At 32.5% G+C, this 17,800-nt stretch overlaps 1 protein-coding gene across 2 annotated transcripts in view; it reads right to left on the bottom strand.

The window, feature by feature from the left end:
• The window catches only part of SUZ12 (SUZ12 polycomb repressive complex 2 subunit), a 39,214-nt gene continuing 21,414 nt past the window's right edge, over positions 1-17,800 (bottom strand). For both annotated transcript variants that reach the window (XM_060135876.1, XM_060135877.1), the window contains 10 exons: positions 16,859-17,090; positions 15,651-15,744; positions 11,336-11,441; positions 7,761-7,938; positions 6,177-6,268; positions 5,810-5,953; positions 5,170-5,327; positions 4,589-4,787; positions 4,021-4,100; positions 1-2,377 (listed from right to left, as the gene is read on the bottom strand). In XM_060135876.1, coding sequence (XP_059991859.1) covers positions 2,032-2,377; positions 4,021-4,100; positions 4,589-4,787; positions 5,170-5,327; positions 5,810-5,953; positions 6,177-6,268; positions 7,761-7,938; positions 11,336-11,441; positions 15,651-15,744; positions 16,859-17,090 — 1,629 coding nt within the window. In that variant the 3' untranslated portion in view covers positions 1-2,031. The remainder of the gene's footprint in view (positions 2,378-4,020; positions 4,101-4,588; positions 4,788-5,169; positions 5,328-5,809; positions 5,954-6,176; positions 6,269-7,760; positions 7,939-11,335; positions 11,442-15,650; positions 15,745-16,858; positions 17,091-17,800) is intronic.

Genomic DNA, 17,800 nt, shown 5'->3' with positions numbered 1-17,800 from the left:
CAGCTTTTATATTATTGAACTTTATGTACAAAATCATTTGATTTCAAATAAACATTTAATGTAAAAACAAACGTTCTTTTAAACTGAATTTTTTTTTTTACATCTACTGTACCATTCAAATGCTTTATCATCTTACATGATTTCTTCAAAATCTCTTAACAAGGGTACATATAGAAAAGAATTTTTTTTTTTTATAAATAGAAACAAAGGGATTTTTTCAGCTTTTATTATAAGATGACATAAAAAGTTTACTCAACAGAAGTAATTTCATTACTATTTGGGGGAGGGAATCACCAACTTTTTGTGCAAACAATGCTAGCCTTCTTTTAAGCATTTAAGAGCATAACTGCTTAAGAAATGACATAAGCAATAATTCTACACCTACATCTCCCCTAAAATAATCTATTTTTTTTTCTTTTTACATATGTGCACAGCTTTATTAGCAAATTAAAGCCCGAGAAAAATGCTCGAAATCCACTATCCAGAGGCATAATCAGAGTTTACTGTAACTCAGCATTTGGAGAGCTTACCAATTAAGGAGTCTGTGATGAAAGCTGCAGTTTCCCTCTTTCCTATTTTTTTTTTTAACACAAAAATCAATGACTAAGAACTTAATACTGGATGACAAATCACATCCACACTATTAGTTAAATAGCCTCACAGTTAAACACATCTCAAAGACCAATCAAATCAGTATTTACATTTTATAAATTTCTGAAGACACCATTAGAAAGCTTATATATCCCTTCATTAAACAAAATAGGGAACTGCATCTGATGGTGGTGGAATGAAATAAAAAAATTAAAAATACCTGTATTTACAGCAGCATTGATCCTTTATAAATAAAGAATATGAAAATGCATTTATCTTTAAGGATAATAAAAAATTGAGGTGATGTTACTCAACCACAGTGCTTGGAGTTGGACCAAAAACTCTATTGGTGCTTGTTAATGTGCCAGTAGTGAAACCACTTTCTGTTGGAGAAAATCCAACTGCAAATATGTGCATAAGACACATATAACACAGGGCAAAATTGCTCAAAACGATTCAAGTCAGCTTATCTGTACTGGATATTCTAATCGTGAAATACATTACAAAGACATCCTTGTGAAGAAAAAAAAAAGTTATAGCATTTTCTGGTTCATTTTTATAAGAACATTTCCTCCCTCAAAAGTGGCATCTTAAAAACCTCGAACTCATTCTTCCCTTGGTTTACAATCCTAATGAAGAGATATGGACAGCTGAATTTTCCATGTGATTACCTAATTGGGAAAGAAAAACAAGAAACAAAAAAAACCAGCAAAATGTTCAAGTTTAAAAAAATATACTGGGTGAGCAATGCACCAAAATTATCCACATAAAAACAAATGGATGGTCAGTAACCTTATAAGCCAACATGACATTTCACCATTGACAATGTGAAAAATTAACATGCTCCCAAACAGGCATAAGATGAAGAAGTGCTATTTTTAAATTGTAAAATGAACTTACATCATGTAAAATATCTTATGTCACAATTTTTCATTCCAAATTGATAAATGATTTCAAAATCAAGGATCAAGGTTTGACTGCAAATAGTAATGCAACATAATTTCACAAAAATCTTCAATTTCTAAATTTTCCAATTTTCCCTCCCCAAGAAAATGTCTCACAATTACAAAGTAGAAAAACAGCCAGTCACAACTGCAAAAAAACACTGTAATTTAAATATATGAAATAATTTCTCGATTATCAAGTCAATATATTTCGTAAGACAACTGTTGAAGTTAAAAATACTTTCTTTGAAGTATTGCTTTTCATGCTCAAACTTGAGAATGTTTTAATGACATCAATAAAACTGATATACATGTAATGCTGCATAATGAAGTGAAATAGAACCCTGATAAAAATATCCTTGTTGAAATCATTTACTTCATCTGACAGTGCCTGTTTGGAACTTATGATTAAAAACAAAAACAAGACTCTTTCCTAGAGGCTGAATTCCCTAGAATGAAATTTCAGTGTTTGTCCATAACATGGGGTTAGGCCTTTTCAGAGTTTTTGTTTTTTGCTCTGTTTTGAAACCCCTGAGACACCATCTGTTTCCAAAGCTTTCTCTTTTGAGTTAATTTCACTAAAGCCATTTGCTGTCCCATTTTGTTCTTCAGTGATTTCTTCATTTGCAGGGGAAGCAGATTCTCCTTTTTCTAATTTTTGTTGCATTTCACGGAGCTTGGTAACAGCTTTATCTATTGACATTATGCTAATAAGGTTAAAGTCATGCATGCTGACTAGATGAAGCATGAAGTTTCGACATAAATTCTTCTTAATTATTTTCTGTCCATAGTTTTCTACAAACAGCATACAGGCATGATTCATTTGATTGTCAGCAATAAACCTATTTAATAAAAACAACACAAAACATCAATAGCAATACAAAGCATTTCTGTCAAATGCCACAGTGATAACCATTATAGAACATCAAGACTATATCCAAATCCAGTTAAGTGATGACTTAACAAGTAGTAAAACTATAGTGAATCTGAGATTCAATCACCTGAATGAGCTTACAGTCTTAGAAATTTAAACATTTAATTTAACCAGAACTTAAATAGATGTCATTTCTGTTTTTCCTAACGAAATTAGGAACTCAGCAGTTAAAAGTATAAAATATTTTCTCTTGCCAGCACCACTTTTATTAACTATATAATACTATTCTCTCAGTTTCCTATATCAGAAGCAGTGTTTCCTCTACATTCAGTTCATGGTAAACCTCTGAAAAGATGAAGATGTCACAACAAATGTGGTACAGTGTGATTGTTTTGGTGGAAAGCAATGAATAAAATTTGAGAGAAGCAAATTAAAATTGGAGAAGGCTGCTCAGTTACCCACTGAAACTTGAGACTCTAACAGAGCCTGTAAAAGCCTGCCTGCAGATCTGATAAAATCCGAATAGTTTACCAAATACCTGCCAGTCTGTAATGCCAGTGTATCATGAACCCAGTAGTTGTTATGCTAACAGATTTCGATCAGGAATTAAAACAGAACTCAATTAAGTAATCTGACTAAAATTCTATCTTGAAACTGGCATATCAGGACAAAAGGAAAAACAGATTTCAGGCAAGCCTCCATATACATACTTTACTCATAACTGAGTTTTAGTGACTAGACCAGGGATCAGGCAAATATTTTCTGTAAAAGGCTAGATAGTAAATATTTTAGGCTTTGCAAGCCATATATGATCTCTGTTGTCTTCCTCTTTTTAATTTTTTACAACCCACTAAAAATGTGAAGACTACTCTTAGCTCAAAGCAGTTTACCAAAAAAAAGGCTATAGGCCATGCACCCAGACATCTGGACTAGAAGTTATGTACCAACTCCTCTTCACTCCCCAAGAGTAAGGAAACAAAAGTGCCCTCTCACACTTATTTCATTTAACTATAAATGAAAAAACCTTACATTGCTTGTGCTATACAAGAAAGCCTTATATGAGGATCTAATACTAATGAAGGTAGAGAAGAAAAATATATGTACTGACAGGTAAATAGTTCACATAGGGAAGGAAGCAGATCTGCAGGAAAAACAATGCTTCAGCCACAAAGGCACAAGAAATAAGGATCGTTCTACCTTGAGCTTTATGAAATGGTAATAAGAAATCAGAAAAGCTGCTTATATTTTATTCTGAATAAGCAATTTTTAAAAATTGTGGCAATAAGTGTGATAAATAGTTTCCAGGAATTCCAGGTGTGTAGCACATGGCATATTATTTATGTATCCCCTAGCAATAAAAGGAATAAACATTGGATTATTATTTGTTTTAAAAAAGGACATTAAATAAAAACCTGCTGTTAGATGGAGCTAGCACCTTCCTTAAACATTCTTTGAGGATAACCATTTTTTCTTTATAATACTTGAATTAGGATATTTAGGACAAATTATATCTAAACAGAATTTTAAGTAAGATTCTAACAGATTTATAGAATGTGAAGCAACAAAAAGAACGTAAAGGAAGTGGAATATCTGAATTTAGAAATACCCTACCCATGCTTCATGACATGGAGATTCCAGAGTTTCATCACTTCTTTCTCTCCTTCATTAACATCAGAAAATTCCTCAATTTGCTTTAAAAAGAAAAAAGAGAAAAAGAAAAAATATCTGTTAGATACAGAATAAGTATAATTGGTATTTCTAAGAAAAAATTGTGAGAATGTCAAAAACAGAATTTTTTGCAACTAAAAATACCACAACTTATTTATATAGCAAAGTGGCAATGTTTCTTAAAATCATCTGTTTAGGTAGTAACTTTAAAAGGGAAATTCTATGTTATGACAATAGTTACCTTTAAATAAAATGAAAAAACACAATACAGAATCACAAGAAGAAAATCTGTATTTCCTTTAGTTGGTTACTGTTAAAATGACACAATTATAAAAATTGTAGATTCCTGAATTCCTTAATTTAGAAAAAGCTCCTTTACACTAAATCAAAATGTAATTCATATTAAACAATTATTAGTTTTCAAACAAAAATCATTTAATCATAAAATTCTAAAGTCATTGTCAACGATGATGATGATAACAGCAACAACAATAATTATAATAATAATTACAGTAATGGTTTTTTCTCTTAGCCATTCAGGATCTTTTTCATCTTCACTATCTACTTCCATTTCTTGTGGACGGAGAGGTAAACAAGTATCACTATGGAAATACAGGCGATTGTGTCCACTACTGTATGTTCGTTGCTGTTCCACTTCTCCATCTTCAGATTCAAGAAATTCAGACATGCTTGCTTTTGTTCGTTTTGGCCTAATGAAAAGCAATGTTGATGTAATGTTAAGTAACACAGAGAAGGCTCACACCCCCCAAATAGAGTACATTCCATTCCTACAGGTTTCTACCTAGGTACGCACACACAAACTTCCACTGGGAGACACTTGAATCCCCCTATAACCACTAGAGCAGTAGCAACATTAACAACACAGGAAAAAGCTGTAAGGAGCAAGTGAGAAAACCTCTGTAGAAACAGGAGCCGAGGGAGGGTTACACAGCAGTATACCACCCCAGAGACTTAGCTAATACTGAAATAAGGATTCCCACCTAAATGTAGCTTTGTCTGGCTTCCCTTTATTCCTCCAACATCATCAATAGAAGTCAGAATAAATTTTTGTCGTATGACTTTTTTACCTACCTGCACACAAGAATGTGTGTGATAGGTGTTCTCTTTACTGGTCCATTGCGACTAAAAGCAAATCCAGGTTGGCGATGAATATCCTGAGGATTTCCTGCATAGGAGCCATCATAACACTCGTTGATAGAAACATCTATCCTAGCACCTTTTGGATGATACTGTAACAAAAATGGCAAGGTGTTTAGGAAAAGAAAATATTAATTATCCTAACTTAAATACCTATCCTTCCAATTTAATTAACTAAAAAGTACTTGTGGGTTCTTAATGTTTCAAAAACTAAAATACGCTAGGCATACCAGCATGGTGAACAGGAAGTCAGAAGACCTGGAGTCAAAAAGATCTGTGTTATAATCCTGGCTGTGCCATTTACTGGCTTGGTAACTTCGTACAAATGATTTCTTCACTGAGCAAGGATAAGGAAATTACCACTTAATTCAGAGCTGGTGTGAGGATTATGTGAGTCATTATAGGTGTACTGTGCAAATATACATAAACTCTGAATCATTCATTCACTGTTAATTCATGCATAAGCAATCCATCAGTGTAGAGATTTTGGTATTTTGCACAAAGTACAATTTCTGAAAGTCAAATTGTATTATGTATAATATATTATGAGTAAGAAAAGATGAAAGTCACTCACCACATAGTTGAAGATAAACCTGCTATGGCAGAGTTTAAGATGTTTGAGCAAGCTGTAGAGTTTGCGGCAGTTCAGAGTGCACCAAGGGCAATGCAGGTCATCTCTTGCTTCAGTTTGCTGTCTTGTATTGTTGTTATAAAGGAACTTTAAAAATAACAGAAGACAAAAAGAAGAACAGCAAATCTCCACTTACATATCTCAAGTTATTTTGTTTCAATATTACCTTTAAAAATAGTTAAAACAATTTAAAAGGAAAATCAAGTCAGAGGCATTCTTTTTATTTAAATATGCCAAAATATTTCAGATATAACATGCAAAACAAAGGCATCTCGTGATTACTTAAAAAAGAAGGGTCAGCTATGTTTACCTGATAAAATATTCTTAATTTTTGTCGGTTTTCATTTGAAGTATCTTTTTCTTTTCTTGTTTGCAGATCTGTAGTCAACGATTCTTTAACAGCTGAAAACATATACTTTTATATTTAATGAAAATAGTTGCTTCTTAAAAGTGAAGTAATACATCTTGTGAAAATAATTAAACAATAAAGGTTTCACAAAATTCTTCTTGTGGTATTTAATACAATGTTTGTTCTCACCCTCAACTGATGTTCAGGGGAACAATCCCCTTAATCAGCAACCCTAATCAGATAGTAAGGTCTTTATTGGCAGGAGCCATTTTTTTTTCCTTTAAAAACCACCTATAATGTCCTAAAACATTCTAAAAGTAACCCCAAGTAATTATTATATGTAGTCACTGTAATGCTTTCAGCACTTTGAGGTCAGAGTATGGTTTTGATTGGACTTTGTATTCCCAGTGCACAGCAGTGAGCAGATATCCACTAAATGTTGTTTAACAGAAATTAAATTAAAGTGATTGCACTAATATCATTCCAAATCCAAAAGATAATCATTTGTTAATAATTCCAGTGTATTACTTTACTGACTTAAAAATAAAAATTTTTATTTCCTCTGACATAAGTAATCATTTCATATGTACAATTTTGTATAAAACTCTTCTTCTCAGTTTCTTTGAAACTCTTTTATCTACTTGGCCACAGAATTCTTTGAGAAGTGCCCAGACCACAATTTACTTGGGAAATCTTTCCTCTGACATGGGTCATTTCTTTTATCTCTTGAATCTGACTTACAGTGACCTGCACACAATTAATGGACATGAGTGGTATATATCAAAGACAGCTGTCTTAAGCCTTCTGCCTTCTTAAACAGTCTTAGATAAAAACATACGGATGCTCTCAGGTCAAGGACAGTGTTCTTATCAGACAGATAAACAAAACGAAAGAATACTGCAACCTGGGCCTTAGCAGAACTAACTGCTACAATTTGTAAATGTTTTTCCTCTTAAAAATTTACTGCAAAATTTAACCTGGTAAAATTCAGGTTATGATGATCCTTTTCCAGCCCTATGTACAAACACTCTGAAATAATGAAGTCACTTCCATAACATAAACAAATTTTTATATGAATTTTTAAAAGCATACAGTTCCAAAGCCCTTTAAAGCTGCAATTCCAACATCTAAAAAGCTCTGAAAAAGAATCATTTTCTCATGAGTTTATTTATTTAATTTATTTAATGGAGACAAATTTATTTAATTTATTTAATGGAGACAAATTTATTTAATGGAAAAACCCTAAACTGACATAAGGCTATCTGTAAACCTCATTTGGAGGTGTTATATAGTATACGACATATATCCTATATACTATACCACACTCATAAAATTAAAGAAACCAAAAAAACCCCAAAATTTCCACATACATCTGGCACAAAGGTTTTGAATAAAGGACTAATAATAGGAGAACCCTAATTTACTCACAATATACCTAATAAGTCAAATAATATTTCCCAAAGATTACTGGAGCAAAACAAAAACTAATCTAAAGCCTAAGTCCTAACTCTGCAAAGCATTATTTTGACAGCAAAGTTTTCATACCAATAGTTTGAGTAGGTTTAACTGAACCAGGCTTGTTTTCTTGATGGAGACTCTCTGAATTTCTAGTGGCAAGAGGTTTGGCGATAGGAGCTGTAGATTTATCATTGGTCTCTCCTGTCCAACGAAGAGTGAACTGCAACGTAGGTCCCTGAGAAAATGTTTCAAATGGAGGCAGTCTCTTAAAAAGAAAAAACATGAAAACAGTGAAGATTCCAAATAATGAACTGAAAGAAATTGTAGGAGTAAAAAGAAAATGTTTATTATGACATGTTAATGTGAATTTGACTTAAGAGATTTTTCCTTAAAAACCCCAAATGCCTACATGGATGGCCAGGCAAATAAAATAATGTACAGTGCAGTAGAGCCTGTAGTACTGGAGGGCTCAGACTGTCTACAAGAGTGACTCCTTATTGGCAATTGCTGAATTGTTGCCCCATACAAACAATAGCCCAACACAGCCAGATTTTCAGATCTTTTTCCAAGTTTCCAAGAGAAATATTCCAATTTTTATTTGTTGGTAATTTAAAAATTAAAACAAAAAACTAAAAACTATGATACCCAAAGCCTGCTGGTCTGCAACCTCTCTTAGATGACCAATTACTTTTTTTGTGTAAACTGAATGATTATTAAAACAATTACTAATTTTCCTTGACTTCTCTCAGCTTCACTGACTGCCCTTACTTCTCTTCTTCGGATTTTAGGACACTGAACTATCTTGGATTTCCTCCTCCACCTCTAGTCACTTATAAAACCACTCTTCTCTTGGCCTCCTTAATTCCTAGCTAACATTTAGCCATATGCCTGAGTCTTTCACCCATCCTCAAGGATTTACCCATTAGACAGATGATCCCAAATTGGTTCTCCATTCTTTATACTTGAGCTCTAAACACTGCCACTTGGATATCAAGGTCACCCTGAACTAAAATATGTTTTTAGACGTGAACGTATTATCTTTTCTTTCCTTCTCAGGCACAATTATTTTTCTTCCAAGCATTATCAGTCTAGTAGTGACCCTAAACTAAAAATTTCAGAATTACGCTTAACCCCTATTCTTGCTTCTGCTTTTCTTACATAATCATCAAGTATAGATCCTTACTATCTTATTAGTACAGTATCTTAGCTGCTCTCCCAGCTTCTAATTTTTACTTCCCAATCCATATCCAAATAATCTTCTGAAAGTCTGCTTTCATGCTATTCCCTTTTACAGAAACCTTCAATGGGCTCCTATTTATTTTTACTGCCACACAAGTCTAATCTCCCTCTGCATCTTTATTACAAATAATCCTCTTAAAACTATAATTTTAGATGGAATGAAGTGAAAGTGTAATCATATAAACCAATTTTGACCCAGTGAGTCCATATCTAGGAATTTATCTTATAAAAATACTTGCAATGCAAAAAGATACATGTATGGGTTGGCCAAAAAGTTCGTTCGGGTTTTCCATTAAGATCTTACAGAAAAACCTGAACGAACTTTTTGGTCAACCCAATACAAGTATACTCACTACAACATTTTTGAAAATGTAAAAAAAATTAAAATAATCAAATTATCCATTGAAGTGACACTGGTTTAGTAAATTATGGGACATTATTTAAAAGAATAACACAGAGCTGTTAAAAAGAAGCAAATCTATATGACCTGACTTAAAAGGATACCCATTTCATATTGCCTTAATTTCTTGGGAAAACCCAACAACTCATATAATAATCCTTATTTTCCCATGGATAAACGTAACAAACTTTAAAAAAGAAATTTAAAACAAAGATAATAAATACCTGCAGAAAATTCAACCACTGTAGATACGTATAAAGAAATAAAAATTATTTAAAATCCCATCACCTAGAGGTAACCACTATTATGATTAATTTTATAAAAGGTGGATGTATTATTACATAAAAATTAAATATCATGGGGATCTTCTTGTCAAAGTATTGTTCTTTCAATGGCTATCTTTTTAGAGTTAAGGTGTTTCCAATTTTTCACTATTTAAAATTTTCAGGCAAGACTTGTAATCTACATCTTTTCAGTTAAACAGTTACTACCTTGTGACAAAACTGTAGAATGAAAATTAACTGTTACATAAAACAATAATTATATACACAATTAAAATTATTATTCGTATCGCCAGTCTGCCCTCCAATAAGGTTATACCAACTTATTCTTACATTAAAGCATTATTTGAGAGCATGTGTCCTCATGTCTCCAACTAGAAACTGTCAACCCTTTTTAACTGTTGTCAAACTAGTAGTCAAAAGTAGTATCTCTGATTTTGTTTGCATCTTTGAATACTAGTAAGGCTGAATATCTTTTTAAAAGCTTACTGGTCATCTATATTTGTTGCTTTAAGAACTGTCACACTGTTCTTTATCCATTTTTTCTAATTAGATTGCTTATGTTTTTATTAACTGCATATTCATATTAGCCTTTTGTTATGTTACAAATATTAGCCCCAGTCCATCATTTGCTTTTAACTTTAGATTTGTGCAGTATATGATTCACTTTAGTCATTTTTATTTTATGCTTTCTAGCTTTTGTAGCATACCTAGAAGGGCTTTTCCTCATAGCAAGATTAATATTCACCTATATTTTTTTCTGAAGTTATACAGTGTTAATTTTCACATTTACATTTATGAGCCTTCTGGAATTTATTAGGTCTAAGTTTATTTCCAGAAGGCTAGAGACCAATTCTGTCACATGGATAATGAACAGTTTATCTTTCCCACACAGATCTAACACCAATTTTATCATAGATTAAATTTAAAATATACAGGAAATTATTTCAAGACTACGCTTCAGTGATGTGCTTATCTATTGCTAAGATTTTACCATAAATTTAAGTTCTTTTAACTTTATACTATGTTCTATTATCTGGTAAGTAAAGGTTCTCAGAAAACTTTTCCATAATTCTCCTTAGTATTATTACATATTGTTCTAGGTTAACTTGAGACTAATTTTTTTAAGGCTTAAAAAAAAATCAGGATTTTGCTTGTGCTGGTACACTGATCTAATATATTTAGAAATAAATGACATTAGTATTCTGCTGAGTCTGCCTATCCAAGAAATGTATGTATGCCTATTTATTTTTTTAAGTCTCTTAGAAGAGTTATTTTAAGCCTGCTTCATCTAAGATTTGAAGATTTCTTGATAAATTTATTAGTCATATGTTACCTGCTGTTACTATGAATGGAATTTAAAATATCAGTTAACATTTATTGAGCACTTATTTTATGCCAGGCACGGTGCTAAGCATCTTTAATCATTTCATTTAACCCATCAATTTATGCCTCGTTTCACAAATGAGAAAACCGAGACACACAGGGGATTAAGTAATTTGCCAGATGCCACATAGCTAGGAGTGGAGATTTGAAGCTGGCAGTCTGGTTCCAAGGATGATGCCTTCCATTAAATACTCTGACTAGATAATTCTGACTTGTGTTTTTCAAAGTATAAAAAAAAGGACTCTTCCTTCCAACATGAATTCCTTCCAATGTGAATTTGCATTTGGGGAAGAAAACATCAATCAAAAATGGGAGTTCATAACTATAACGTGCTCAGTCTTCTAAGTAGTCCATACCTTCCCATCAAGAATAGTCTCCCATGTTGCTCTTTTCTTGCTTATTGGACATTCTTCCATTTCCTGCATGGCTACTTCATATTCCCCATCTAAAAGCTGTAAGCGCCTGTTAGACAAACACATACACTTTAAAGTAACCTGAGTATTATTGTAAGTACACAAATTCTACATCTTTAGATTTATACTAAAAAGCATTTATTAAATTTATAAACTAGCTTACATACCCAACAAGACTTAAAAATATACCTACACTCCATTCCTGACAAAAGAAATTTTAATGATTTGTACTGATATTACTAGAGGATTATTTCATTACTGTAGCTACTCAGATGTAACTTTAAACACTTAAAGTATAATATGCCTAAGGTCTTAAAACTTGCTAAGTTTTAAACGTTAAGTATAAAGCATGTGTGCAGGCTTTATACTTTTAAAAACAAGGTAACAACGGTGTTACAATACTTGCCTTAGGGAACCGCTAAGAATTATGTCTCTGTTACCTTTAACTACTGTAAGTACTTGAACTAGAATTCTTGACTTTTATACTTGAACAGTAAACTAATTAACTGTAAGATCCTGGGGGGCACCTGGCACATATAGGTGCTCAATAAACATTTCATAGGTGAATGAATAAATGGAATACTGGTTGAATCAAAGAATCGATTAAATTCTACCCATACTCACAGTATAGTTTTAATGTGTGTGTACATATCTGTGTGTGTATACATAGTTTATGTTATTTTTTCCATACAATTAAACACTACTAACCTAAATACCATTCTTCAACCATACTCAATAATTAATTGTATATCAAGAATCTGGCATCTCTTCATCAGTCTTAGAGAAATTCTGTTAGGTGGTATTAGCTGACATTTATTGAGTGCTTACTATGTGCCAGGCACTATTTTAGACTTTACAGAGTTCATTTAATCTTCCCAACACCTCTATGAAGTAGATGCTATTACTCCATTGTGCAGAAGAAACTGAGGCATAGAGAGGGTTAAATAACTTGCCTTAAGATGACACAGTGAGTAGCCAGAGCTAGCAACAGAATCTAGGTAATCTGTCTCCAAAGTCTGACTCTTAACACCGAATGATTTTGAGCCTTAAGAATTTTTGTCTTTATGCTGTGCTACTGAATTTATTCTACTTCATAATATATCAACAAGGCTGTTCAACTTAATATTTTTAGAATATTAATTCTAAAAATAATTTTATTTTATTTACTAATTTGAATAGGTAATACATTAGTATACTTCTAAAATGGAAAGGACTTTTCCTCCTGCATGTTTACATGACTACGTAATATTCTATTTTATGGCTGAACACGTGACAGCTACAATCCAATGTACTCTCCTACCTGTAGTGTATGAAGAGGCCCTTTTCCCCCACAGCCTCATCAACAGTGCTTTATCAAGTTTTTTGATATCTGTCAAACTGGTAAGTGAAAAAATGACATCTCAGTGTACTTTTATATTCAGATGTTTTACCTTTTAGTTGTTTAAAAACCATATATATTTTCTTTTCTTGTAAACATTTTCATGATATCCCTTCCTCATTCTTCTATTGGCCTGTGATTTTCTTTTTACTTAGTATAATCTTTTTATATTAAAGGAATGAGGCATCTATCTATACATTATGAGTTGAAATTAATTTTCTCCTGACTTGTCATCTTTATTTTGACTTGGCTTATGATGGCGTTTTTGTTTTCAGAAGAAGTTTTTTTATTTCACTCCATATTTCATACTCTTTCAATATGGCTTTTGAATTTTGGTTATTCTTTAAGGAGACTTTAGCTTCTCAGAGATTATAAAAAGAATTTTTATAACATCTAACTCCTCAGATCTTGGTTGGCAAATACTTCTCCTCTACTGAAAGAACTACGACCCTTTGAAGAAATAGCCAATTCCAGAGCAGAGGTAGGAAAAGGAGAATGTAAAGCCTGGAATATCTAGAATATTCCACAAAACAAGGAAATAAATAAATAAAAACAAGTCAAATGGACTTAGGAGCCTGCTTGGAAGGGCTCCTCCTGACAAAATTTGGCACAATTTGAGCACTAAAATAGCAACATCAATAGATTAAAACAGACTGAATAAAACTGGAATTTGTTAATCCATACTGATTAAAAAAAAAAGGTTGAGAGAAGGAATGCTCTTCTTCACAGAAAAATGCCAACAAACCAAATATGGAAGAACTGATAGAAAGTTACCATGTGGCCACAGCCACAGAATAATTTACTCAAGTAAGAATCATCAATGGATGCTAAACTATTGCGTTAAAAAAAAAAGACTTGGGAGCAAAAGGACATTTATCCAGTTTCATGTATTAATTATTACAGGTTGCATATTAATTAATTAAAGTGAAAAGGGACCATTAAAATGGAGAAATATGGTAAATACCACTTTAGCCAAGTGATCAAACCTAATATCAGCTGTGTCTGTAACGTGCACAAAGAACACATCACCAATTAGTGTTCCTGCCCAAAATGTTTAACCCGAATCTAAATATAAAGAAACAATCACAAAAGTCTAAATTGAAAGACATTCTGCAAAACTACAGGCCTGTATTTAAAGTGTTGTTATAAAAGGCAAAAAAAAAAAAAAAAAAAAAAAAAAAAGGCTGGAAAACTGTTCCAAATTGAAGGAGACTGAATAGATATGGTAACTGACACAGAGCGCAATCCTTGACTGGGGTGAGTGGGGAACAGAAAAGGACATTATCGAGGAAACTGGGGAGAGAGTATTGTATTTTTTGTATCATGTTAAATTTCCTGAATATGATAGGCGTACTGTGGTTATGGAGGGAAATGTCCTTGCTCTTAGGAGATATACGCTGAATGAAGTGTTTATGAATAAGGAATGAAATCCAGCGTCATGATCTAACCCTCAAATGGTTTGTCACAAAAATACACTCACAAATAAAGCAAATGTGGTAAAATGTTAACAACTGATGAATCTAGGTGAAGGGTACATGGGTATTAATTACTACCTGTATTGTTCTTTCAACTTTTTTATAGGTTTGGAAATTTTCAAAAGAAGTTGGGAGAAAATTCTCCCATGATTTCCTCTTGGTACTTTTTAAAAAAAGCAGTTTTTTTGTTTTAACGTACAAGGAATATATTAATATAAGGTAGAAAGAATTCTTAAAAGAATATAATGTACCCCTTCCCTCATGCTGCCTAAAATATATAGAACATTTACCAACACTGATGAAGCCCAGTGTGCAACAACAGCCTAATTGCTTCTCCCACAGACACAACCCCTATCTCCTAGCATATGTTTCTGTTGTTCTCCATTTAAATTTCTGATCCACATTCAAATTTCTGACTTTAAAAAAAACACTATATTGGTTTCTGCCGGTAACATTAAGTGACATTAAGTGATATATTCTATGACAATATGGTAGCAAAATCCATGGCATTATTCCTAATCACCTTTGCTTTCCCATTAAAAGCCCTATAACCTTTCTTTACCCTAGCGGCTAATAAGTGGATTACATTAAAACAACAATTTACTTTTTAAAGAGCAGGAGAAACACACTAATTGCTTTTCTTGGCTCTTTCTCCTATACCTAACAGTGAACTGTGTTAACTACCAGTGAGCAGCCTAGGACAAGAAATCATGACGTATTATAGGTTTCATCCTCCAACCCTATCAAAAAAGAATGCTGTATTTGCTTCCCAGAGGTTCTTTTACTGGCACTAAGATGCTTCATTCCCAAACGAAAACCGTAGAGATGATTATACATCCAAGTGTTCCTTGCTACCTTGTGCCAAATGCACACAGAGCCACACAATGATGATTACACACACTTTTCTTCCTTAACTCTAGTAAATACATAATCTCAAGATTTGCACGGGGCCCACTTTATTCAGGTCTCTGCTCAAATATGACCTTTTCTCAGAGGCTTTCTCTACAAAAACCACCATTTATTCTCTTTATTCTTCTTCACAGCATTCCCACTAAGTGACATTAGTTGATACAATTTTGGGGGGTGGTGTCTGTTTCCTCCACTAGAAGTTAAGCTCCATGAGGGCAGGGGTTTTGTTGCCTTCTCACCGCCTAAAACAATGTCTGACAAAGAGGAGACACTCAGAAAATACTAGCTGAATAAACAATCTTAACTGAGCCGTTCAAATAGTTCCTCATATGTGTTTATTGCTTTCTACGTGATAAAGTTCAGTATTTGCAAATTTCTTTTTTCATCCATAAGAATAAAGAGAAACAAAGGCAAAGAAACAGTATCACCACTATATTCTGCTTCAAAATAAAAACATTTCTAAAACATGGGAGCCTTGCTTGTCCATCAACATTACCTGTTTTTATCAAATACTGTCATTTGTGCAACAAATGTTTTTTCCCCATCTTCACGATTTCGTTTTCTTCTAGCTGGAAGTTCTTCACTGACATCTGAATTTGACAAACATTTCTCATGAATCAAATATTCAAGCAAAAACATACTTATGATATATAGTCCCTTCACATAACATACTACATTTATCCCAAATGAGGTACAAATAAACTTAAGTTACAATATAATAACATCCAAACACTCTTCAACTTTACGTCTCAACCTTATGTGTATGTCCTTACTTTTTGATATTCATTGACATTATTAATCCCACATTTTTGCAAATATTATTTTCTGTTCAGAATGATCTTTATTGCTAGGCAAGGAGAAAAAAACCCTCCTCATTCATGGTTACTTTCCAGGAACTTCAAAACTCAATGATTATTTCTTCCTGGGTGCTTCTCCCCTGAACTTCACAAATACCTCTATTATACCACATATCATTTAGCTGCAATTATATTTTATGTTTATCTCCATACTCTAGGTTATGAGCCTGTGGAAGATGGGACTGGATTTCTTAATCATCTTTGTGTCCCCAGCACCTATATGTTGTTTGAATGATCACCTCAAAGGTGGATTCAGAACTGTTGGGAGGATACAAGGATAGATGTATGGTAAGTATAATAAAATGTTAACTGTAGACTCTAAGTGGTGGGTAGACAGGTGTTCACTACCAAATTCTTTTGTCTGTTCTGTATGTATGAAATTTTTCACAATAAAATGTTGAGGGGGGAATGAATTCATTGTTTGCTGAGAGACTAATTTAAATACCAGTCTTTTCCATCCAGTGTTTATATATATATATATATATATATATATATGTATTTTTTTTTTGCTGCATGAAATGTTTCATCATACGAGAATTTTACAGATTAAATACCTAGTACAACACAATAGCCAAAAGTCTAAGAGCAAGGCCAATCTACGATAAAATTAATTATCTCATTAGACTATAAGAGATTTGCAAATAAAGGCCATGCTATTAGAACACATGCATTTATTTCTAGTTCTGCACCATTTTTCCTTCTAAATAATTATGAAGATAACTAAAAAAAGAAATATTCTGTACACAATTATGAATACTACGAAGATGTATTAGTTCAATCATTTTCACTGATCACCTTAATAATCTCCAACAACAAAATCTAGTAAAATTATTAAAATAAAAATTACCAATATTTTCATTGGTTTCTCCATTAATCATTCCATTAAACTCTCTTCTTCCTGGACGAGTCACTCTAAATAGCAATGAGTAAGACTTCACCATATGGCTGTTACTAGGTTCAAATTCATTACTGGAAACTGCAAGGGACGGGAAATTTCCAGGTTTTGTTTGATTGAGGTCAGGATTCAAAGGCACCTGCTTTTTACCTGTAGGAACTTGCCTTATTGGACAACTTACATCCTGCAAAGGCAAAGATTATTATATTTATTTATGCATATGCAATTGTAAGAATTACAATAAAACCTCTAATCACAGCTATAGGAAATATGGTATAGGCCATGATTTCCAAATGGCATGCTAAAATTCTAACCATATGTCTGAAAATTGTGATGAAGCAAAAAGAAAATCTGGATCAACTATCTTTCAAATAATAGCACAATTGAGGATATCCTCAATATAATAAAAATAATGATATAATAGTATATCTAATATTTAGCTGATGGTCATCTGAAAGTTTTAAGTTAGAAATATAGAACTAAAACCATACTTAAAATATTACAACTCATGTAAATTAATCTTTTCCCCTTAAACATTCTATTTTAACAAAATGACTCATAGGACTGTTAGAAATGAAAAAAGATTATTACAATAACCCCATTATCAACAACACTGAGAAACAGTAAATCCATATATTTAAATATATTGTTTATAAGAAGTAACATTAATCATCTTATGAGTAATATTCTGTAATTCTATAACTAGAGTTACGCTGAAAGAGCAAAGCTGAAAAATTGCAAGATGCAGAAGACCTTTTTAACAAGAAAATATAGTACATTATTTTGGGTAACTTCTTTTTAAAAACAAACAGAATACATGCTATGGTCTTAAAATTCTGCTCTACAAGAATATAAAATGAGAAAAATAAAAGTCTCCTCCATCCCCCAGGTCTT

Source organism: Lagenorhynchus albirostris, chromosome 20, assembly GCF_949774975.1.
Source record: "Lagenorhynchus albirostris chromosome 20, mLagAlb1.1, whole genome shotgun sequence".
NCBI classification, from domain to species: Eukaryota; Metazoa; Chordata; class Mammalia; order Artiodactyla; family Delphinidae; genus Lagenorhynchus; species Lagenorhynchus albirostris.
The sequence above is the reverse complement of the archived record's forward strand: the minus strand, read 5'-3'. Positions and strand labels throughout refer to the sequence as shown.